Source organism: Triticum urartu, chromosome 2A (genome assembly GCF_056163025.1).
Source record: "Triticum urartu cultivar PI428250 chromosome 2A, HENAU_Tu73, whole genome shotgun sequence".
NCBI lineage: Eukaryota > Viridiplantae > Streptophyta > Magnoliopsida > Poales > Poaceae > Triticum > Triticum urartu.
This window is the reverse complement of record NC_141874.1, coordinates 58,856,550-58,882,751: the sequence shown is the minus strand read 5'-3', so window position 1 is coordinate 58,882,751 and position 26,202 is coordinate 58,856,550. Positions and strand designations below refer to the sequence as shown.

General features: G+C 42.0%; 1 protein-coding gene across 4 annotated transcripts; it reads left to right on the top strand.

Annotated features, from left to right (window-relative positions):
- The first annotated feature begins 9,480 nt into the window (after positions 1-9,480).
- Positions 9,481-13,935, top strand: LOC125534931 (myosin-binding protein 7-like). 4 transcript variants are annotated; one of them, XM_087543075.1, is made up of 2 exons: positions 9,481-11,393; positions 12,105-13,935. In XM_087543075.1, exons 1-2 carry the CDS (start codon positions 10,788-10,790, stop codon positions 12,153-12,155), a joined length of 657 nt encoding a protein of 218 aa, XP_087399201.1. In that variant the 5' UTR covers positions 9,481-10,787; the 3' UTR covers positions 12,156-13,935. The 4 variants fall into 4 exon arrangements, with proteins under 4 accessions (XP_087399201.1, XP_087399202.1, XP_087399204.1 ...); XM_087543076.1 differs by having other exon boundaries at positions 9,482-11,393; positions 13,102-13,935; XM_087543078.1 differs by having other exon boundaries at positions 9,482-11,393; positions 13,007-13,935.
- The last annotated feature ends 12,267 nt before the right edge of the window (positions 13,936-26,202 follow it).

Sequence of the window (26,202 nt, the reverse complement as noted above, 5' to 3'; positions counted from 1 at the left end):
CTTGCGTGTGCGTAGGAAAATTTTAAAATTACTACGTTCCCCATCAGTGGTATCCGAGCCTAGGTTTTATGGTTTGACGTTATATGCATGAGTAGAACACAAGTGAGTTGTGGGCGATATAAGTCATACTGCCTACCAGCATGTCATACTTTGGTTCGGCGGTATTGTTGGACGAGACGACCCGGACCAACATTACGCGTACGCTTACGCGAGACCGGTTTCCCCGACGTGCTTTGCACACAGGTGGCTTGCGGGCGACTGTCTCTCCAACTTTAGTTGAACCAAGTGTGGCTACGCCCGGTCCTTGCGAAGGTTAAAACAGAGTCTATTTGACAAACTATCGTTGTGGTTTTGATGCGTAGGTGAGATTGGTTCTTGCTTAAGCCCGTAGCAGCCACGTAAAACTTGCAACAACAAAGTAGAGGACGTCTAACTTGTTTTTGCAGGGCATGTTGTGATGTGATATGGCTAAGACATGATGCTAAATTTTATTGTATGAGATGATCATGTTTTGTAACCGAGTTATCGGCAACTGGCAGGAGCCATATGGTTGTCGCTTTATTGTATGCAATGCAATCGCGATGTAATGCTTTACTTTATCACTAAACGGTAGCGATAGTCGTGGAAGCATAAGATTGGCGAGACGACAACGATGCTACGATGGAGATCAAGGTGTCGCGCCGGTGACGATGGTGATCACGACGGTGCTTCGGAGATGGAGATCACAAGCACAAGATGATGATGGCCATATCATATCACTTATATTGATTGCATGTGATGTTTATCTTTTTATGCATCTTATCTTGCTTTGATTGACGGTAGCATTATAAGATGATCTCTCACTAAATTATCAAGAAGTGTTCTCCCTGAGTATGCACCGTTGCGAAAGTTCTTCGTGCTGAGACACCACGTGATGATCGGGTGTGATAGGCTCTACGTTTAAATACAACGGGTGCAAAACAGTTGCACACGTGGAATACTCAGGTTATACTTGACAAGCCAAGCATATACAGATATGGCCTCGGAACACTGAGACCGAAAGGTCGAGCGTGAATCATATAGCAGATATGATCAACATAACTATGTTCACCATTGAAAACTACTCCATCTCACGTGATGATCGGTTATGGTTTAGTTGATTTGGATCACGTGATCACTTAGAGGATTAGAGGGATGTCTATCTAAGTGGGAGTTCTTAAGTAATTTGATTAATTGAACTTAAACTTATCATGAACTTAGTACCTGATAGTATCTTGCTTGTTTATGTTGATTGTAGATAGATGGCTCGTGCTGTTGTTCCGTTGAATTTTAATGCGTTCCTTGAGAAAGCAAAGTTGAAAGATGATGGTAGCAATTACACGGACTGGGTCCGTAACTTGAGGATTATCCTCATTGCTGCTCAGAAGAATTACGTCCTGGAAGCACCGCTGGGTGCCAGGCCTGCTGCTGGTGCAACACCAGATGTTATGAACGTCTGGCAGAGCAAAGCTGATTACTACTCGATAGTTCAGTGTGCCATGCTTTACGGCTTAGAATCGGGACTTCAATGACGTTTTGAACGTCATGGAGCATATGAGATGTTCCAGGAGTTTAAGTTAATATTTCAAGCAAATGCCCGGATTGAGAGATATGAAGTCTCCAATAAGTTCTATAGCTACAAGATGGAGGAGAACACTTCTGTCAGTGAGCATATACTCAAAATGTCTGGGTATAATAATCACTTGATTCAGATGGGAGTTAATCTTCCAGATGATTGCGTCATTGACAGAATTCTCCAATCACTGCCACCAAGCTACAAGAGATTCGTGATGAACTATAATATGCAAGGGATGAACAAGACTATTCCCGAGCTCTTCGCAATGCTGAAAGCTGCGGAGGTAGAAATCAAGAAGGAGCATCAAGTGTTGATGGTCAACAAGACCACTAGTTTCAAGAAAAAGGGCAAAGGGAAAAAGAAGGGGAACTTCAAGAAGAACGGCAAGCAAGTTGCTGCTCAAGAGAAGAAACCCAAGTCTGGACCTAAGCCTGAAACTGAGTGCTTCTACTGCAAGCAGACTGGTCACTGGAAGCGGAACTGCCCCAAGTATTTGGCGGATAAGAAGGATGGCAAGGTGAACAAAGGTATATGTGATATACATGTTATTGATGTGTACCTTACTAATGCTCGCAGTAGCACCTGGGTATTTGATACTGGTTCTGTTGCTAATATTTGCAACTCGAAACAGGGACTACGAATTAAGCGAAGATTGGCTAAGGACGAGGTGACGATGCGCGTGGGAAACGGTTCCAAAGTCGATGTGACCGCGGTCGGCACGCTACCTCTACATCTACCTTCGGGATTAATATTAGACCTAAATAATTGTTATTTGGTGCCAGCGTTGAGCATGAACATTATATCTGGATCTTGTTTAATGCGGGACGGTTATTCATTTAAATCAGAGAATAATGGTTGTTCTATTTATATGAGTAATGGTCACGCACCCTTGAAGAGCGGTCTATTCTTATTGAATCTCGAGAGTAGTGATACACATATTCATAATGTTGAAGCCAAAATATGCAGAGTTGATAATGATGGTGCAACTTATTTGTGGCACTGCCGTTTAGGTCATATCGGTATAAAGCGCATGAAGAAACTCCATACTGATGGGCTTTTGGAACCACTTGATTATGAATCACTTGGTACTTGCGAACCGTGCCTCATGGGCAAGATGACTAAAACACCGTTCTCCGGTACTATGGAGAGAGCAACAGATTTGTTGGAAATCATACATACAGATGTATGTGGTCCGATGAATATTGAGGCTCGTGGCGGATATCGTTATTTTCTCACCTTCACAGATGATTTAAGCAGATATGGGTATATCTACTTAATGAAACATAAGTCTGAAACATTTGAAAAGTTCAAAGAATTTCAGAGTGAAGTGGAAAATCATCGTAACAAGAAAATAAAGTTTCTACGACCTGATCGTGGAGGAGAATATTTGAGTTACGAGTTTGGTGTACATTTAAAAATTTGTGGAATAGTTTCGCAACTCACGCCACCCGGAACACCATAGCGTAATGGTGTGTCCGAACGTCATAATCGTACTTTACTAGATATGGTACGATCTATGATGTCTCTTACTGATTTACCGCTATCGTTTTGGGGATATGCTCTAGAGACGGCCGCATTCACGTTAAATAGGGCACCATCAAAATCCGTTGAGACGACGCCTTATGAACTATGGTTTGGCAAGAAACCAAAGTTGTCGTTTCTGAAAGTTTGGGTCTGCGATGCTTATGTGAAAAAGCTTCAACCTGATAAGCTCGAACCCAAATCGGAGAAATGTGTCTTCATAGGATATCCAAAGGAAACTATTGGATACACCTTCTATCACAGATCCGAAGGCAAGACTTTTGTTGCTAAATTCGGAAACTTTCTGGAGAAGGAGTTTCTCTCGAAAGAAGTGAGTGGGAGGAAAGTAGAACTTGACGAGGTAACAGTACCTACTCCCTTATTGGAAAGTAGTACATCGCAGAAAACTGTTTCTGCGACACCTACACCAATAAGTGAGGAAGCTAATGATGATGATCATGAAACTTTAGATCAAGATACTACTGAACCTCGTAGATCAACCAGAGTGAGATCCGCACCAGAGTGGTACGGTAATCCCGTTCTGGAAGTCATGCTACTAGATCATGATGAACCTACGAACTATGAAGAAGCGATGGTGAGCCCAGATTTCGGAAAATGGCTTGAAGCCATGAAATCTGAGATGGGATCCATGTATGAGAACAAAGTATGGACTTTGGTTGACTTGCCCGATGATCGGCAAGCAATTGAGAATAAATGGATCTTCAAGAAGAAGACTGACGCTGATGGTAATGTTACTGTCTACAAAGCTCGACTTGTCGCAAAAGGTTTTCGACAAGTTCAAGGGGTTGACTACGATGAGACCTTCTCACCCGTAGCGATGCTTAAGTCTGTCCGAATCATGTTAGCAATTGCCGCATTTTATGATTATGAAATTTGGCAGATGGATGTCAAAACTGCATTCCTGAATGGATTTCTGGAAGAAGAGTTGTATATGATGCAACCAGAAGGTTTTGTCGATCCAAAGGGAGCTAACAAAGTGTGCAAGCTCCAGCGATCCATTTATGGACTGGTGCAAGCCTCCCGGAGTTGGAATAAACGCTTTGATAAGTGTGATCAAAGCATTTGGTTTTATACAGACTTTTGGAGAAGCCTGTATTTACAAGAAAGTGAGTGGGAGCTCTGTAGCATTTCTGATATTATATGTGGATGACATATTACTGATTGGAAATGATATAGAATTTCTGGATAGCATAAAGGGATACTTGAATAAGAGTTTTTCAATGAAAGACCTCGGAGAAGCTGCTTACATATTAGGCATAAAGATCTATAGAGATAGGTCAAGACGCTTAATTGGACTTTCACAAAGCACATACCTTGACAAGATTTTGAAGAAGTTCAAAATGGATCAAGCAAAGAAAGGGTTCTCGCCTGTGTTACAAGGTGTGAGATTGAGTAAGACTCAAAGCCCGACCACTGCAGAAGATAGAGAGAAAATGAAAGATGTTCCCTATGCTTCAGCCATAGGCTCTATCATGTATGCAATGCTGTGTACCAGACCTGATGTGTGCCTTGCTATAAGTTTAGCAGGGAGGTACCAAAGTAATCCAGGAGTGGATCACTGGACAGCGGTCAAGAACATCCTGAAATACCTGAAAAGGACTAAGGATATGTTTCTCATATATGGAGGTGACAAAGAACTCATCGTAAAAGGTTACATTGATGCAAGCTTTGACACTGATCCGGACGATTCTAAATCGCAAACCGGATACGTGTTTACATTAAACGGTGGAGCTGTCAGTTGGTGCAGTTCTAAAAAAAGCGTCGTAGCGGGATCTACATGTGAAGCAGAGTACATAGCTGCTTCGGAAGCAGCAAACGAAGGAGTCTGGATGAAGGAGTTCATATCCGATCTAGGTGTCATACCTAGTGCATCGGGTCCAATGAAAATCTTTTGTGACAATACTGGTGCAATTGCCTTGGCAAAGGAATCCAGATTTCACAAAAGGACCAAGCACATCAAGAGACGCTTCAATTCCATCCGGGATCTAGTCCAGGTGGGAGACATAGAGATTTGCAAGATACATACGGATCTGAATGTTGCAGACCCGTTGACTAAGCCTCTTCCACGAGCAAAACATGATCAGCACCAAGACTCCATGGGTGTTAGAATCATTATAGTATAATCTAGATTATTGACTCTAGTGCAAGTGGGAGACTGAAGGAAATATGCCCTAGAGGCAATAATAAAGTTATTATTTATTTCCTTATATCATGATAAATGTTTATTATTCATGCTAGAATTGTATTAACCGGAAACATAATACATGTGTGAATAGATAGACAAACAGAGTGTCACTAGTATGCCTCTACTTGACTAGCTCGTTAATCAAAGATGGTTATGTTTCCTAACCATGAACAAAGAGTTGTTATTTGATTAACGAGATCACATCATTAGTTGAATGATCTGATTGACATGACCCATTCCATTAGCTTAGCACCTGATCGTTTAGTATGTTGCTATTGCTTTCTTCATGACTTATACATGTTCCTATGACTATGAGATTATGCAACTCCCGTTTGCCGGAGGAACACTTTGGGTGCTACCAAACGTCACAACGTAACTGGGTGATTATAAAGGAGCATTACAGGTGTCTCCAATGGTAGATGTTGGGTTGGCGTATTTCGAGAGTAGGATTTGTCACTCCGATTGTCGGAGAGGTATCTCCGGGACCTCTCGGTAATGCACATCACATAAGCCTTGCAAGCATTGCAACTAAGATGTTAGTTGTGAGATGATGTATTACAGAACGAGTAAAGAGACTTGCCGGTAACGAGATTGAACTAGGTATTGGATACCGACGATCGAATCTCGGGCAAGTAACATACCGATGACAAAGGGAACAACGTATGTTGTTATGCGGTCTGACCGATAAAGATCTTCGTAGAATATGTAGGAGCCAATATGGGCATCCAGGTCCCGCTATTGGTTATTGACCGGAGACGTGTCTCGGTCATGTCTACATTGTTCTCGAACCGTAGGGTCCGCACGCTTAACATTACGATGACAGTTATTATGAGTTTATGCATTATGATGTACCGAAGGTTGTTCGGAGTCCCGGATGTGATCACGGACATGACGAGGAGTCTCGAAATGGTCGAGACATAAAGATTGATATATTGGAAGCCTTTGTTTGGATATCGGAAGTGTTCCGGGTGAAATCGGGATTTTACTGGAGTACCGGGAGGTTACCGGAACCCCCCGGGAGCTAAATGGGCCTTAGTGGGCTTTAGTGGAAAGGAGAAAGGGGCAGCCCAAGGTGGCCGCGCGCCTCCCCCCTCCCCTAGTCCTATTAGGACTAGGAGAGGTGGCCGGCCCCCTCTCTCTTTTTCCCCCCCCTTGAGGAATCCTATTCCAACTAGGATTGGGGGGGGGGGAATCCTACTCCCAGAGGGAGTAGGACTCTCCTGGCGCCCCCCAAGGCTGGCCGTACCTCTCCCCCCTTGCTCCTTTATATACAGGGGCAGGGGGCACCTCTAGACACACAAGTTGATCCTTGAGATCGTTCCTTAGCCGTGTGCGGTGCCCCCTGCCACCATATTCCACCTCGATCATATTGTAGCGGTGCTTAGGCGAAGCCCTGCGGCGGTAGAACATCAAGATCGTCACCACGCCGTCGTGCTGACGGAACTCTTCCCCGACGCTTTGCTGGATCGGAGCCCGGGGATCGTCATCGAGCTGTACGTGTGCTAAGAACTCGGAGGTGCCGGAGTAACGGTGCTTGGATCGGTCGGATCGGGAAGACGTACGACTACTTCCTCTACGTTGTGTGATCGCTTCCGCAGTCGGTCTGTGTGGGTACGTAGATAACACTCTCCCCTCTCGTTACTGTGCATCACCATGATCTTGCGTGTGCGTAGGAAAATTTTGAAATTACTACGTTCCCCATCACCAGTGCGCAGTGTCAGTTGCTGTTTTTTGCTTCTTTTTTACATCGCAGGAAATCAACATCAAACGGAGTCCAAACACCGCGAAACTTTTTGTGGATTTTTTATGGACCAAAGGACATCCAGTGGGCCGGAGAAGCACCTGGGGAGTGCCCTGAGGGGGGCACAACCCACCAGGGCGCGCCCAGGTGGGTTGTGCCCACCTCGGTGGCCTCCCGCACCCCCAATTTACGCTATAAATTCCCAAATATTCCCAAAACCCTCAGGGTTAACCTAGATCAGAAGTTCCGCCGCAGCAGGCCTCTATAGGCACCAAAAACCAACCTAAACCCCGTTCCGGCACCTTGCCAGAGGGGGGAATCATCATCGGTGGCCATCTTCATCATCCTGGCGACCACCATGATGAGGAGGGAGTAGTCCACCCTCAGGGCTGAGGGTTTGTACCAGTAGCTATGTGTTTAATCTCTCTCTCTCTCTCTCTCTCGTGTTTTTGAGATGTCACGATCTTGATGTATCGCGGGCTTTGTTAATATAGTCGGATCATATGGTGTTTCCCCCTCTCTATCTTCTTGTGATGAATTGAGTTTTCCCTTTGAGATTTCGTTTTATCGGATTGAATACTTTTATGGATTTGAGAGCACTTGATATATGTCTTGCATATGAATACTCGTGGTGACAATGGGGTATCATATTGATTCACTCTATATGTGTTTTGGCACTCAACTTGCGGATTCCTGAGGTGACATTGGGGCAATCTACGCATAGGGGTTGATTCACGTTCTTGTCTTTGTTTCTCTGGCAGAAATATTGGGGTACTCTTTGAAGTTCTTTGTGTCGGATTGAGTATTACGAATCTGAATTTGCTTTAGTGTTATTTTAGTACGAACTTTTGGATAGATCGATTAGAAAGAATAACTTTAAGGTGGTTTCGTACCCTACAAACAATTTATGCTTATATTCTCCGCTAGATAGGAACTCTGGAGTGATTCTTCATCGCACGTTAGAGGGATGGTTAGATGATCCAATTATATTAGCATTGTTGAGAGATTGCACTGGCGAAAGTACAGACCCTAGGCCTCATTTTCAAGCATTGCAATACTGTTTGTGCTCCGTTTTATCAATTGCTACCTTGCTATTTTTTTTATTTTTATTACAAAAATCAATATATACTATCCATATTACAGTCATATCACCATCTCTTCGCCAAACTGGTGCACCTATACAAATTACCATTGTATTTGGTGTGTTGGGGACACAAGAGAATATTTATTATTTGGTTGTAGGGTTGTTTGAGAGAGACTATCTTCATCCTATGCCTCCCACGGATTGATAAACCTTACGTCATCCACTTGAGGAAAAATTGCTGTTGTCCTACAAAACTCTGCGCTTGGAGGCCCAACACATGTCTACAAGAATAAAGTTACGTAGTAGACATCAATCACTAAAAACACTTGAGCCACTCTTAGGGCGATACTAGGAATCTTATTTTACCGTTTATCGTCCTACACGTGCATATGAGTTTTTTACTGAATCGTATATTCTAGGATCATAGCAGTTATAACACTGAATATAAACTCGTAATTATGAATATGAAAATATAATAATACAATATTATTTCCTCTAGGGCATACTTCCAAAAAATTCATATAAAACCTTAAAAGTAGCAAATGAGATATAAAAATCTATATCTATCTATACCCTCTATACCCTATCCTATACTAATTTGTGACTCCCTAAAAATTACCACATTAATTAGATTTATCAGCCGTTAATCTGATGAAATCAAATTATTACAGTGTAGATCGACTCACAAGAAAAAAATGTATCTCTCTCCCACATCAAAACTCAAGTATCTCATCTCAAAAAAAAACTCAAGTGTCTCTCTCCCACGTATCAAAACTCAAGTATCTCTCTCATGACCCAACTCCCACAATCTCTCACATATCTCTAACAAACTCTCACGTAAAAGACTCTCACCTCATCTAAAAAAAACTCAAGTACTCCCACGTATCAAAACTCCAGTATCTCTCTCCCATGACCCAACTCCCACAATCTCTCACATATCTCTAACAAATTCTCACGTAAAAAACTCTCACATATCTTTCTCCAATTGCCTAACTCTCCCAGTCTTCGATCTATACGTATACTTATCTATAAAAAAATCGCTCACACACACACACATATATATATATATGTATATTATATATATTGTATATATTATATATTATATATATTATTATATATATTATTATTATTTTATTTATTATTATTATATATATTATTATTATTATTTATTATATATATATTATATATATATATATTATAATAAAGCGGCTACTGTTTCTGGTCATACGTCGTCGTCAATTTTGTAGAAAAGTCCCTCTGGTTTTAGGTAATCAACCCGCAATCCATATAATAAGTCAACCGGTATGGGTGAGATAAAAGAAAAAAAAACAGCCTCCCGATCTCATCTACACCTCCAAGCTCCAGCCCGTCGCCCCCTTCCCCCGCCCCCCGGCGGCGCTCCGTGAAGCGGATGCCGGCCGGGGAGAAGAGGGGTGGGGCAGGGACGGGGAGGAAGAGGGGCGGCGAGGGTGGAGGCGGAAGAGGAGATGCGGGCGCTGCGGGGCGAGATGGAGAAGGAGCGCCTCGCCGCGGCCAGCGCCGCCAGCAAGGCGGGGAGGAAGAGGGGCGGTGAGGGTGGAGGAGGAGGAGGCCTAAGGCGGTGGGAAGGCTTGCGGCCTGGTGGCTAGCTGGGCTTGAGGGGCTCGATCGAACGAGCGGGTAGCGCTAGCGTTTATCACGGTGGCTCGTACGGGACTTCGGCGAGGCGGAGAGGCAGGGGACGAACGCGGTGACGGGTGAGGGAGGCCGGGATCCTCCAGATACGGTGGCGCTCGACTTGTGGAGGCCGTCGGTGAACTACAAGGCCGGGCTGCTGTTGACTAAAGAGACAGAAAATTCAGAGGGCAAAACAGGGGAAGGAAGAAGAGAGAGATGGCAGGGCACGGTGACCTGCGGGGTCTGGTGGAGCGGCCAGGCATGCGCGAGGAGGCACGGGGTCACAGACCTGTTCATGGGGAGGTCTGCAGGGCGGCGGGGTTGAGCTCGGTAGGGTCTTGGGCGGCCATGGCATGGACGGGGTTCCTGCAGAGAAACGGAAGGAGGTGAACTGAGAGAGAGAGGGATCCGGGGGGAACGACAGGAGAAGGAGGAGGCATCGGGCGCGCTGGCGACCTGCTGGTCAGGTTAGGTGGAGCTCGGCAGCTTGGCCTGCTTGCTGGTCACCGGCGCGGCCGCTCGAGGACGAGGGAGCTGCTGCTGCTTGCGGCGGCACTTGAGGGAAACCCCTCAGGCACGGGCAGGAGGAAGGAGGCCGGCGAAGTCGAGACAGAGGCGGGGTCGGGCAGAGGAGGCGCCCATGGCGTTGGACTTGGCGGCCTGCAGGTCCGGCAGGGACGGCGACCATGACGCAGGGGAGGGGTGGAGGCGTGGATCCGGCAAGGCGGCGGAGTTCCTTCGGCGACCATGGCGCCTGGCGCGCTCCTGGCCAGGGCATAGCTGCTCCTACAGCAGATGGGCAGAAGGCAAAGAGTTGAGAGAGGGAAACGGTAGGACCGTAGGAGCATGGGCAGATCGGCGAGGGTGAGGACGTCGATTACTACCCCGAGCTCCACTGCTGCAACGGGGAGTACTACGACGACAACGGTCAGAAGGGAGGGAGGACGCGGTGAGCACCGGATCTGCCTCCTCGAGCACGGCCAGGATGGGGATGTCCCTGGAGGAAGATGAGGACACCCACCTGTATGCAGATGAGGCATTGCTTGAGTCTACTGGGCAGGAATCAAGCGAATTTTGTGCTGACGAGTTGTTACATGAGACCGTGGAAGAAAGGAGCCACCTCTGTAATGATGATGAGTTGCCAGAGTCTCCCATTGCTGGATATGGCCTTGAAGAAGGGGAGAGTGACGACGATGGTGCTGGCAGTGGCAGCGACATGGTTTACATGATCGACAAGGTGCATCAAGGTGTGTCAGCTCCTACAGCCAGGTTCGTGGAGATGTACGAAGATGACGCGATGGAGCCAGACATTAAGACACTATCTATGGTACTGGAAGCGCTGGAGGCTGACCGCGAATCAATGTGCCAGGCTCTATTGGGAATGCGCATTAAGAAGGCTCAACTTATGCTTCTTCGGGAGATAGAGCAACAACTAGCCAAAGACGCCACTCTGGTTGGCACTGGGGTTGAGTTTGTTCCAGTCGTGCACCATTTGCCCAGAAAGCAAGCTGTGGGAGTCGCAGATACAAGGGCCATGGAAGATAGGAAGACATCAGTTGTCAGGGCATTCTCCAAGGCTGTGTTGTTTAAGGTATGTTGATCTTTTATGCTGATGACACTTATGTTGTCATTGGATACATGCCTCAGTTGTTACCTTGAGAAATTGTTACTGAGATGTCGATATTGGGCTTTGCTTTAGTCTCATAGGTTCAAGCATTAGAAAATTTATGAGTCTGAAGCATTCGTGTTCCGGTAAAAATTTGATGTGGAGCATCTGGGAAGATTCGCTGATCTTGCAAGCTTCAAATATAAAAAATAATCTATCATTAACCTTGCGTAGGTTCTTCCCTAGAATTTTGGAATGATGTTGAATGTTGCTGCGTAATTTGTTTCTATTAATGTCCTACTTGCTTCGCCGGCGGCGGGTCTTCTTCTTCAGCCAGCTACCCCTAATCTTCTCCGGCGCCACCCACAGCCTCCTCAATCTCCATGTTCCGGCTTCCTTGTCGTGCTCTCCTTCGATGTGTGCTATCTGATTATCACCGTCTATGAGCTGGTATCATGTAGTATCAATGATACAAGTCTCATGTTTAACAAGTCTTCTAGTCTGTACAGTTGTAAGATCTGTAGTTCCAGCTTCGATCTTTTACTGGCAAGAACTAATTGGATATATGATTGTTGATTTATTCACAAACAATATCTTCTATTGTTTCCACTTCTTCAATCAGGATCATCTAACCCTATGTTCTTTATCTGAAAAACAAACTCTACAATTGTTCCATCCATTACCTCTGAAACTCAGGAATCAGATAAAGGTCATTGGCATATCTCTATCTTCAAGGAAGGTTCGTGACAATGCACTGGCATGTTTAAGGGGGTAGCAAAATTTTCCAGACCTGCCATATTACCTTTTTGAGACAACAAATCAGCCATACCGATCATCATGTACTTCTGTTGTAACATATCCCATCTTTTGTGCTACTATCTAAAAGAGATATGGGTTGGAGAAATTCATGGTAAGTATTGATCTATAGCCGGTACCATGTTAGTGTTTTCATATGCAAGATCATTTTTGTATTGTCACGACACATTGGTTATCGACAAACTATAAGATGTACCTAAAATTCGTAATATAACTTCCAAAACGGAAGAAATACATTGCCATTACATATGGCACAATTTCTAATGCTGCATCAAAAGGTTTGTAAATGGAGGGTGGGCTGCTGCAGCAGTTCCTTTGTTGCACGTACCATATCATTGAATAAGTAAGGTCTAGGCTTCTATACTCCTGTTGTAAGGGCTGAATACTGTGTCCATTTACATTCGATAAGCATGCCCTACATTCATCTCATCACTTTTTAAATTAGATGCATCTTTGAAATGGTTGCTCTGTTACATTTCTCTATACTCAAAACTGAACTTGGTTCCGTTAGACAAGAATTGTAGAGTGTGATATTTCTTTAGTTCGTAGCTCTCCAACTATTTGCTAATATACTTAAGCCTAAGTAAATTATGTTGCATCATATTTGTAACTGACATTAGCAAAATCATGTTGCATCATATTATTATTTTTTTTACTTATCATGTAGCATCATATTTGCCTATAATAACTATGCTGGAAGGTGCACTAAGAAGGAATTACTTATCATTTAACTTTGAAGCTAGCCTAACTTCCATACACTCCACCATGAACCGTGTGTGCAGTGCAATGGCTAGATCGACAATTTCAAAACTCGGACTGTTGCTGTTAGCTCTACTCTGCTCAATGATCAATTCTGTGTGGTTGGTTAATTTACTAGGTAAACTGCATAGCTGAGTAGCATGCACACCTGAATGCTCAAGTTACATGTTCGGTCAGCTATTCCCTGCCAGCCTATGGCTAGGCTTCCCAGCAATTTGCTTCTACATTCCACATGCTATGTGTTGCCGAGTGGTACAGCCGCATGGATTGGGCAGTACGTATTTTGGTTTGGTTTCAAAGAGGAAATCATTGAGCATTTGTATCAACTATCTATGACCTCAAGTTCACATGAGTCGTGATTCTTTACCTTCAAACAGTTACAAATAATTAACGTTCAAACATTCCAGTGGAGGAATCTCAAGACTTAGGAATGGTGCCCTGACTATTGTGAACGGCACAAAGGAAGGGTCGCCATCACCAAGGAAGTAAGCTAACAGTTGTGGACTCCAAAGAGGAAGAAGCTCTATATTTAGTGCATCGAGTTGCTAGTTTAGATTCTGAGAGGTGTTGAATTTTGTCAATTTCTAAGATATTGACTTGGAAGAATTATTATTTTGCTTGATGTAAACTCAGATCCACCGAAGTGCATATGCCAGGATACACAACATATATTTAGATCCTCCACTATGTGACTTAGAGGAGATCCAGGAAAAGATGGAACTCAAAATCATCTGTGGTTTAGTTAGAAAATACTCATCGGCATCTATGTATAATACAATTTAAGTCTGAATCTAGAGGAGGTCACTCAGCAAAGTAGTGTATACAATGTACCCATCATGAAGCATGACCAGCTGCCACGGTAATTAGTATCAGTACTGTCGTCCAGCCATGGCTGTTACGGGCGTAGCAATGAGCTCACAATAAAAATTATGTAAACCCATCAATAACTGGAGGAAGTTAGTTTTTACCAGCTGGAGCAACGAGGGCGCCATCTGCAGCTCCGAGTTGCAGCGGGAGCCCCGGGAGCCATCGGTTTGCCGCGCGGTCAGCAGCCGCAGTAGTTGCTGGGCTGGCAAGCTTCAGCAGGAGCCGCCGGGCCGGGCCCCAAGCTGCAGCGGGAGCCGCCGAGCTGTGGAGGGTAACGCCACGCCACCACCACAAGCAGCGGGAGCCGCCGCTGATGGGGGCCTAGGTCCGGTCGTCGGCCTTCCTCGACTCCTCCAGTAGCTTCTCTCTTCAAAACAAACGTGTTGTTTCAGCACACATTCTATACACTGCTTTCTTATTTTATTTTTAATTAATTTTTTGCGGGATACTGCTTACTTATTTTGTTACTACCTAGAAAAAGTAATGTAGATCCTCTTCATCTATTTTCTTCGCATGTGATTTATTTTTACTTTTATAATTGTTTGTGAATGGTTGACAAAAACCCGCGACCTTCTTCCGCTGCCCGAGCTCCCGGAGGAGCCGGCTCAGGCTGTTCGCCAGCTCGGAGGGGAAGGCCTGTGGGGGCGGAGGTTCGCCAGCTCGGAGGGGGAGGCCTGTGGGGGTGGAGGGGTCTGGTCCGCGGCCACGGCCACGGCGAGCACGTGGACCCGACGCCGCGGGGCGGCGAGGTGGAGGGCGAGGGGCGAGAAGGTGAGCGCCTGGAATACCATCGCGGGCGGTGCCTGAGGAATGCAATCGCTTGCCGCCGTCACCTTCAGCAGTGCAGCTAGGTTGGAGAATGGGGATTCATTTAGAATCTGAGAAGGGAGAGATACGAGACAAGTTTCTCTCTCTCTCTGATTGTTGGCTACATACGCAGGTGTTAGAGGCAGGACCACATGAGCTGTGACTAGCATAGTAGCATGCGGCAAGAAGCAGCGACGACTCGAGGTAGCTGCTAGCAATAAACACCCTCTACTCAATGGACCAAACACAAAAAAAGTGCGAAATAAATAAGACATGAAATATAATATTCCAAAAATGACCGTCACCATAAAAAGAATTCCATTTTAAAAAATATTCTCGAAAATATGAAAAAAATACCTTCTCAAAGTACAAAAAAACATGTTTATTGACAGAATATTCCATACACAACTATTGTTTCATAGGATGAAACGAAAATGAAGAGCTGAAATAGGCCACGACAAACATTGCTAGGGTACATAAAAGTTTCATGGTCCAAAAGGAAATACTCAGTGTAACCTTATGTTTATGGTTTGATTAGATTAAAAAAATATCACATAATGGCACATGGAGCATGTTATATTTATTTGTTTGCCCGGTGCAACGCACGGGCATTTGTACTAGTAATATAGAAGTGGATAATAAAGCCCAATAATGTCCAAAACAGTAGATAATATAGTATTGAGCAATCAAAAATTATAGATACGTTGGAGACGTATCAAGCATCCCCAAGCTTAATTCCTACTCGTCCTCGAGTAGGTAAATGATAAAAACAGAATTTTTGATGCGGAGTGCTACTTGGCATAATTTTAATGTAATTCTTCTTAATTGTGGTATGAATATTCAGATCCGAAAGATTCAAGACAAAAGTTCATATTGACATAAAAATAATAATACTTCAAGCATACTAACTAAGCAATTATGTCTTCTCAAAATAACATGGCTAAAGAAAGTTATCTCTACAAAATCATATAGTCTGGCTATGCTCTATCTTCACCACACAAAATATTTAAATCATGCACAACCCCGATGACAAGCCAAGCAATTGTTTCATACTTTTGACATTTTCAAAACTTTTTCAATTTTCACGCAATACATGAGCGTGAGCCATAGATATAGCACTATGGGTGGAATAGAGTGGTGGTTGTGGAGAAGACAAAAAGGAGAAGATATTCTCACATCAACTAGGCATATCAACGGGCTATGGAGATGCCCATCAACAGATATCAATGTGAGCGAGTAGGGATTGCCATGCAACAGATGCACTAGAGCTATAAGTATATGAAAGCTCAAAAAGAAACTAACTGGGTGTGCATCCAACTTGCTTGCTCATGAAGACCTAGGGCATTTTGAGGAAGCCCATCATTGGAATATACAAGTCAAGTTCTATAATGAAAAATTCCCACTAGTATATGCAAGTGATAACATGAGTGACTCTCTACTATGAAGATCATGGTGCTACTTTGAAGCACAAGTGTGGTAAAAGGATAGTAGCATTGTCCCTTCTCTCTTTTTATCTCATTTTTTTATTTGGGCATTTTCTCTTTTTTATGGCCTCTTTTTTTTCCGTCCGGAGTCTCATCCCAACTTGTGGGGGAATCATAGTCTCCATCATCCTTTCCTCACTGGGACAATGCTCTAATAATGATGATCATCACACTTTTATTTTTCTTACAACTCGATACTTAGAACAAAATATGAGTCTATATGAATACCTCTGGCGGTGTACCGGGATATGCAATGACTCATGAGTGACATGTATGAAAGAATTATGAACGGTGGCTTTGCCACGAATACGATGTCAACTACATAATCATGCTAAGCAATATGACAATGATGGAGTGTGTCATAATAAACGGAATGGTGGAAAGTTGCATGGCAATATATCTCGGAATGGCTATGGAAATGCCATAATAGGTAGGTATGGTGGCTGTTTTGAGGAAGGTATATGGTGGGTGTATGATACCGGCGAAAGGTGCGCGGTATTAGAGAGGCTAGCAAAGGTGGAAGAGTGAGAGTGCGTATAATCCATGGACTCAACATTAGTCATAAAAAACTCATATACTTATTGCAAAAATCTACAAGTTATCAAAGCAAAGTATTACGCGCATGCTCCTGGGGGGATAGATTGGTAGGAAAAGACCGTCGCTCGTCCCCGACCGCCACTCATAAGGAAGACAATCAAAAAATAAATCATGCTCCGACTTCATCACATAACGGTTCACCATACGTGCATGCTACGGGAATCACAAACTTCAACACAAGTATTTCTCAAATTCACAACTACTCAACTAGCACAATTTCAAAACAATTATCAAGTATCAATCTTATCATAGTATTCAACACACTCATAAGAAAGTTTTATTATTAATCTTGTATACCAAGCATATTAGGATTTTAAGAAAATTACCATGCTATTTAAGACTCTCAAAATAATCTAAGTGAAGCATGAGAGATCAATAGTTTCTATAAAACAAATCCACCACCGTGCTCTAAAAGATATAAGTGAAGCACTAGAGCAAAATTATATAACTCAAAAGATATAAGCGAAGCACATAGAGTATTCTAACAAATTCTAAATAATGTATGGATCTCTCAAAAGGTGTGTACAGCAAGAATGATTGTGGTAAACTAACAAGAAAAGACTCAAATCATACAAGACGCTCCAAGCAAAACACATACCATGTGGCGAATAAAAATATAGCTCCAAGTAAAGTTACCGATAGAAGTAGACGAAAGAGGGGATGCCTTCCGGGGCATCCCCAAGCTATGGCTTCTAGGTGTCCTTAGATTATCTTGGGGGTGCCATGGACATCCCCAATCTTAGGCTCTTGCCACTCCTTGTTCCATAATCCATCAAATCTTTACCCAAAACTTGAAAACTTCACAACACAAAACTTAAAGTAGAAAATCTCGTGAGTTCCGAAAGCGAAAGAAAATAAAAGACCACTTCAAGGTACTGTGATGAAATCATTATTTATTTATATTGGTGTTATACCTACTGTATTACAACTTCTCTATGGTTTATAAACTATTTTACTAGCCATAGATTCATCAAAATAAGCAAACAACACACGAAAAACAGAATCTGTCAAAAACAGAACAATCTGTAGTAATCTGTAGCTAGCGCAAGATCTGGAACCCCAACAATTCTAAAATAAATTGCTAGAAGTGAGGAATTTATATATTAATCATCTGCAAAAAGAATTAACTAAATAGAACTTTCCAAATAAAAATGACATCAGTTCTCGTGAGCGCTAAAGTTTCTGTTTTTTACAGCAAGTTCAACAAGACTTTCCCCAAGTCTTCCCAGCGGTTCTACTTGGCACAAACACTAATTAAACACAAAAAACACAACCAAAACAGAGGCTAGATAAATTATTTATTACTAAACAGGAGCAAAAAACAAGGAATAAAAATAAAATTGGGTTGCCTCCCAACAAGCGCTATTGTTTAACGCCCCTAGCTAGGCATAACAAGCAAGAATAGATCTAGGTATTGCCATCTTTGGTAGGCAATCCATAAGTGGCTCTCATAATAGATTCATAAGGTAATTTAATTTTATTTCTAGGAAAGTGTTCCATGCCTTTCCTTAATGTAAATTGGAATCTAATATTTCCTTCCTTCATATCAATAATTGCGCCAATCGTTCTAAGAAAAGGTCTACCAAGAATAATAGGGCATGAAGGATTGCAATCTATGTCAAGAACAATAAAATCTATGGGCATATAATTCCTATTTGCAACAATAAGAACATCATTAATTCTTTCCATAGGTTTCTTAATAGTGGAATCTGCAAGGTGCAAGTTTAAAGAGCAATCATCAAAATCACGAAAACCTAACAAATCACACAAAGTCTTTGGAATCGTGGAAACACAAGCACCCAAATCACATAAAGCATAGCATTCATGATCTTTAATTTTAATTTTAGTAGTTGGTTCCCACTCATCATAAAGTTTTCTAGGGATAGAAACTTCCAATTCAAGTTTTTCTTCATAAGATTTCATCAAAGCATCAACGATATGTTTAGTAAACGCTTTATTTTGACTATAAGCATGAGGAGAATTTAGCACGGATTGCAACAAGGAAATACAATCAATCAAAGATCAATTTTCATAGTTAAATTCCTTAAAATCCATAATAGTGGGTTTAGCAACATCTAGGGTTTTAATTTCTTCAATCCCACTTTTATCAAATTTAGCATCAAGATCAACAAATTTCGAATTCTTAGAATGCCTTCTAGGTAAAGGTGGATCATATTCAGTCCCATCATTATCAAGATTCATATTGCAAAACAAAGATTTAATAGGGGACACATCAATAACTTTTAGATCTTCATCATTATTTTCATAGGAACTAGAAGAACACGCTTTTATAAAGGCATCTTTCTTAGCACGCATCCTAGCAGTTCTTTCTTTGCACTCATCAATGGAAATTCTCATGGCTTTGAGAAACTCATTGATATCATGCTTAGGTGGAATAGATCTAAGTTTCAAAGAATCAATATCAAGAGCAATTCTATCAATGTTCCTAGCCAAATCATCAATCTTAAGCAATTTTTCTTCAATCATAGTATTAAAATTCTTTTGCAAAGTAATAAATTCTTTAATATTAGACTCAAAATCAGAGGGCATCTTATTATAATTTCCATAAGAATTTTTGTAGGAATTACCATAATTATTAGAGGAATTACTAGGATAAGGCCTAGGATTAAAATTTCCTCTATACACGTTGTTACCAAAATTGTTCCTACCAACAAAATTCACATCCATAGATTCATTATTATTTTCAATCAAAGTAGACAAGGGCATATCATTAGGATCAGAAGAAACACTCTTATTAGCAAATAATTTCATAAGTTCATCCATCTTTCCACTCAAAACATTAATTTCTTCTATCGCATGCACCTTTTTATTAGTAGATCTTTCAGTATGCCATGGAGAATATTTAACCATAATATTATCTAGGAGTTTAGTAGCTTCTCCTAAAGTGATTTCCATAAAAGTGCCTCCCGCGGCCGAATCTAAAAGATTTCTAGAAGCAAAATTCAATCCGGCATAATTTTTTTTATAATCATCCACAAATTTAAACCATGAGTAGGGCAATTACGTATCATTAATTTCATCCTCTCCCAAGCTTGTGCAACATGTTCATGATCAAGTTGCTTAAAATTCATAATATCGTTTCTAAGGGAGATGATCTTAGCGGGAGGAAAATACTTAGAGATAAAAGCATCTTTGCACTTATTCCATGAATCAATACTATTTTTAGGCAAAGACGAAAACCAAGCTTTAGCACGATCTCTAAGAGAAAAAGGAAATAGCTTCAATTTAACAATATCGTTATCCACATCTTTCTTCTTTTGCATATCACACAAATCAATGAAGCTATTTAGATGGGTAGCGGCATCTTCACTAGGAAGGCCGGAAAACAGATCTTTCATGACAAGATTCAGCAAGTTAGCAATAATTTCACAAGATTCAGCATCGGTAAGAGGAGCAATCGGAGTGCTAATAAAATCATTGTTGTTGGTATTGGTAAAGTCACACAATTTAGTGTTATCTTGAGCCATCGTGACAAGCAAGCAATCCAACACACAAGCAAACAAAAAGCAAGCGGGCAAAAAGAGGCAAACGGGAAAGAGAGGGAGGATAGAGAGAGAGGGCAAATAAAACGGCAAGGGTGAAGTGGGGGAGAGGAAAACGAGAGGCAAATGGCAAATAATGTAATGCGGGAGATAAGGATTATGATGGGTACTTGGTATATTGACTTCTGCGTAGACTCCCCAGCAACGGCGCCAAAAATCCTTCTTGCTACCTCTTGAGCACTGCGTTGGTTTTCTCCGAAGAGGAAGGGATGATGCAGCAAAGTAGCGTAAGTATTTCCCTCAGTTTTTGAGAACCAAGGTATTAATCCAGTAGGAGGCTACGCGTGAGTCCCTCATACCTGCACAAAACAAATAAATCCTCGCAACCAACGCGATAAGGGGTTGTCAATCCCTACACGGCCACTTACGAGAGTGAGATCTGATAGATATGATAAAGATAATATTTTTGGTATTTTTGTGATAAAGATGCAAAGTAAATAGCAAAGGAAATAACTAGGTAGTAGGAGATCAATATGATAAAGATAGACCCCGGGGCCATAGGTTTCACTAGTGGCTTCTCTCGAGACCATAAGTATTCTACGGTGGGTGAACAAATTACTGTAGAGCAATTGATAGAATTGAGCATAGTTATGAGAATATCTAGGTATGATCATGTATATAGGCAACACGTCCGAGACAAGTAGACCGACTCCTGCCTGCATCTACTACTATTACTCCACTCATCGACCGCTATCCAGCATGCATCTAGAGTATTAAGTTAAAAACAGAGTAACGCCTTAAGCAAGATGACATGATGTATAGGGATAGACTCATGCAATATGAAGAAAACCCCATCTTGTTATCCTCGATGGCGACAATACAATACGTGCCTTGCTGCCCTTACTGTCACTGGGAAACGACACCACAAGATTGAACCCAAAGCTAAGCACTTCTCCCATTGGAAGAAAGATAAATCTAGTAGGCCAAACCAAACTGATAATTTGAAGAGACTTGCAAAGATAACCAATCATACATAAAAGAATTCAGAGAAGATTCAAATATTATTCATAGATAGACTTGATCATAAACCCACAATTCATCAGTCTCAACAAACACACCGCAAAAAGAAGATTACATCGAATAGTTCTCCACAAGAGAGGGGGAGAACATTGTACTGGGATCCAAAAAGAGAGAAGAAGCCATCTAGCTACTAACTATGGACCCGTAGGTCTGAGGTAAACTACTCACACTTCATCGGAGAGGCTATGGTGTTGATGTAGAAGCCCTCCGTGATTGATGCCCCTCCGGCGGAGCTCCGGAACAGGCCCCAAGATGGGATCTCGTGGATACAGAAACTTATGGCGGTAGAATTAGGGTTTTGGCTCCGTATCTGATCGTTTGGGGGTACGTGGATATATACAGGAGGAAGGAGTACATCGGTGGAGCAACAGTGGGCCCACGAGGGTGGAGGGCGCGCCTGGGGTAGGCAGGCGCACCCCCTACCTCGTGGCCTCATCTCTTGTGCCTTGACGTAGGGTCCAAGTCTCCTGGGTCTTATTCGATGAGAAAATCATGTTCCCGAAGGTTTCATTCCGTTTGGACTCCATTTGACATTCCTTTTCTTTGAAACCCTAAAACAGGCAAAAAACAACAATTCTGGGCTGGGCCTCCGGTTAATAGGTTAGTCCCAAAAATAATATAAAAGTGGATAATAAAGCCCAATAATGTCCAAAACAGTGGATAATATAGCATGGATCAATCAAAAATTATAGATACGTTGGAGACGTATCAAAGGGCAAGGGAAAGAAAGGGAACTTCAAGAAGAATGGAAAGCAAGTTGCCACTCCCATGAAGAAGCCCAAAGCTAGACCCAAGCCTGAAACTGAGTGCTTCTACTGTAAAGGAAATGGTCACTAGAAGGGGAACTGCCCTAGATACTTGGCGGATAAGAAGGATGGCAAAGTGAACAAAGGTATATTTGATATATATGTTATTGATGTGTACTTTACTAGTGTTCATAGCAACCCCTCGGTATTTGATACTGGTTCAGTTACTAAAGAGTAGTAACTCGAAAAGGGAGTTGCAAAATGAACAGAAACTAGTTGAGGGCGAAGTGACGATGAGTGTTGGAAGTGATTCCAAGGTTGATAAGATCACCATCGCACACTCCCTATACCTTCGGGATTGGTGTTGGACCAAAATAATGTTATTTGGTGTTTGCGTTGAGCATGAATATGATTTGATCATGTTTATTGCGATACGATTATTCATTTAAGTTAGAGAATAATCGTTGTTCTGTTTACATGAATAAAACCTTCTATGGTCATACACTCAAAATAAATGGTTTATTGAATCTCGATCGTGTTGATACACATATTCATAATATTGATGCCAAAATATGCAAAGTTGATAATGATAGTGCAACATATTTGTGGCACTGCCGTTTAGGTCATATTGGTGTAAAGCACATGAAGAAACTCCATGCTGATGGGCTTTTGGAATCACTTGATTATGAATCACTTGATGCTTGCGAACCATGCCTCATGGGCAAGATGACTAAGACTTCATTCTCCGCAACAATGGAATGAGCCACTGACTTATTGGAAATAATACATACCGATGTATGCAGTCCAATGAGTGTTGAGGCTCACGGCGGGTATCATTGTTTTCTGACCTTCACAGATGATTTGAGCAGATATGTGTATATCTACTTGATGAAACACAAGTCTGTAACACTTGAAAAGTTCAAAGATTTTCAGAGTGAAGTAGAGAATCATCGTAACAAGAAAAATAAAGTTTCTACGATCTGATCGCGGAGGCAAATATTTGAGTTACGAGTTTGGCCTTCAATTAAAACAGTGTGGAATAGTTTCACAAACTCATGCCACCTGGAACACCACAGTGTCCGAACGTCATAACCATACTTTATTGGATATATTGCAATCTATGGTGTCTCTTACCAATTTACTACTATCGTTTTGGAGTTATGCATTAGAGACAGCTACATTCATGTTAAATAGGGCAGTGTCTAAATCCGTTGAGACGATACCATATGACCTATGGTTTGGCAAGAAACCTAAGCTGTCGTTTATTAAAGTTTGAGGTTGCAATGCTTATGTGAAAAAGTTTCAACCTGATAAGCTCAAACCCAAATCGAAGAAGTGTGTCTTCATAGGATACCCAAAAGAAAATGTTGGGTACACCTTCTATCATAGATCCGAAGGCAAGATCTTTGTTGCTGAGAATGGATCCTTTCTAGAAAAGGAGTTTCTCTCGAAAGAAGTGAGTGGGAGGAAAGTAGAACTTGATGAGGTAATTGTACCTTCTCTCGAATTGGAAAATACTTCATCACAGAAATTAGTTCCAGTGATTCCTACTCCAATTAATGAGGAAGATTAATGATGATGATCATGAAACTTCAGATCAAGTTACTACCGAACCTCGTAGGTCAACTAGAATACGGTATGCACCAGAGTGGTACGACAATCCTGTTCTGGAGGTCATGTTACTTGACCATGATGAACCTACGAACTATGAGGAAGCGATGATGACCCCAGATTCCGCGAAATGGCTTGAGGCCATGAAATGTGAGATGTGATCCATGTATGAGAACAAAGTGTGGACTTTGGTTGACTTGCCCGATGATCGGCAAGCCATAGAAAATAAATGGATCTTCATGAAGAAGACTGACGCTGATGGTAATGTTACTGTCTACAAAGCTCGACTTGTTGCGAAAGGTTTTCGACAAGTTCAAGGAGTTGACTATGATGAGACCTTCTCACCCGTAGCGATGCTTAAGTCCGTCCATATCATGTTAGCAATTGCTGCATTTTATGATTATGAAATTTGGCAAATGGATGTAAAGAATGCATTCCTGAATGGATTTCTGGAAGAAGAGTTGTATATGATGCAACCTGAAGGTTTTATAGATCCAAAGGATGCTAACAAAATGTGCAAGCTCCAGCAATCCACCTATGGACTGGTGCAAGCATCTCGGAGTTGGAATATACACTTTGATGAGTTGATCAAAGCATATAGTTTTATACAGACTTGCAATGAAGCTTGTATTTACAAGAAAGTGAGTGGGAGCACTACAACATTTTTGATAAGTATATGTGAATGGCATATTGTTGATCGGAAATGATGTAGAATTTTCTGGAACGCATAAAGGAGTGTTTGAAAGGAGTTTTTCAAAGAAAGACCTCGGTGAAGCTGCTTACATATTGGGCATCAAGATCTATAGAGATAGATCAAGACGCTTGATAAGTTTTTTCAATTAGTACATACCTTGACAAGTTTTTGAAGTTGTTCAAAATAGAACAGTCAAAGAAGGAGTTCTTGCCAGTGTTGCAAGGTGTGAAATTGAGTAAGACTCAAAGCCCGACCACGGCAGAAGATAGAAAGAGAATGAAAGTCATTCCCTATCCCTCAACCATAGGTTCTATAAAGTAAGCCATGCTGTGTACTAGATCTATTGTATACCCTGCACTGAGTTTGGCAAGGGAATACAATAATGATCTAGGAGTAGATCACTGGACAACGGTCAAAAATATCCTTAGTGGAATAAGGATATGTTTCTCGATTATGGAGGTGACAAAAGGTTCATCGTAAAGGGTTACGTCGATGCAAGTTTTGACACTGATCCAGATGACTCTAAGTCTCAATCTGGATACATATTGAAAGTGGGAGCAATTAGCTAGAGTAGCTCCGTGCAGAGCATTGTTGACATAGAAATTTGCAAAATATATACGGATCTGAATATGGTAGACCCGTTGACTAAACTTCTCTCACAAGCAAAACATGATCACACCTTAGTACTCTTTGGGTGTTAATCACATGGCGATGTGAACTAAGATTACTAATTCAAGTAAACCCTTTGAGTGTTGGTCACATGGCGATGTGAACTATGGGTGTTAATCACATGGTGATGTGAACTATTGGTGTTAAATCACATGACGATGTGAGCTAGATTATGGACTCTAGTGCAAGTGGGAGACTGAAGGAAATATGCCCTAGAGGCAATAATAAAGTTATTATTTATTTCCTTATTTCATGATAAATGTTTATTATTCATGCTAGAATTGTATTAACCGGAAACTTAGTACATGTGTGAATACATAGACAAAACAAAGTGTCCTTGGTATGCCTCTACTTGACTAGCTCGTTTATCAAAGATGGTTATGTTTCCTAACCATAGACATGTGTTGTCATTTGATGAACGGGGTCACATCATTAGGAGAATGATTTGATGGACAAGACCCATTTGTTAGCTTAGCATTATGATCGTTACAGTTTCATTGCTACTGCTTTCTTCATGACTTATACATGTTCCTCAGACTATGAGATTATGCAACTCCCGAATACCGGAGGAACACCTTGTGTGCTATCAAACGACACAACATAATTGGGTGATTATAAAGATGCTCTACAGGTGTCTCCGATGGTGTTTGTTGAGTTGGCATAGATCGAGATTAGGATTTGTCACTCCGTGTATCAAAGAGGTATCTCTGGGCCCTCTTGGTAATGCACATCACTATAATCCTTGCAAGCATTGTGACTAATGAGTTAGTTGCGGGATGATGCATTACGGAACGAGTAAAGAGACTTGCCGGTAACGAGATTGAACTAGGTATTGAGATACCCACAATCGAATCTCGGGAAAGTAACATACCGATGACAAAGGGAACAACGTATGTTGTTATGCGGTTTGACCGATAAAGATCTTCGTAGAATATGTAGGAACCAATATGAGCATCCATGTTCCGCTATTGGTTATTGACCGAAGATGAGTCTCGGTCATGTCTACATAGTTCTCGAACCCGTAGGGTCCGCACGCTTAACGTTTGGTGACGATTGGTATTATGAGTTTATGTGTTTTGATGTAAGTAGTTCGGAGTCCCGGATATGATCACGGACATGACGAGGAGTCTCGAAATGGTCGAGACATAAAGATCAATATAT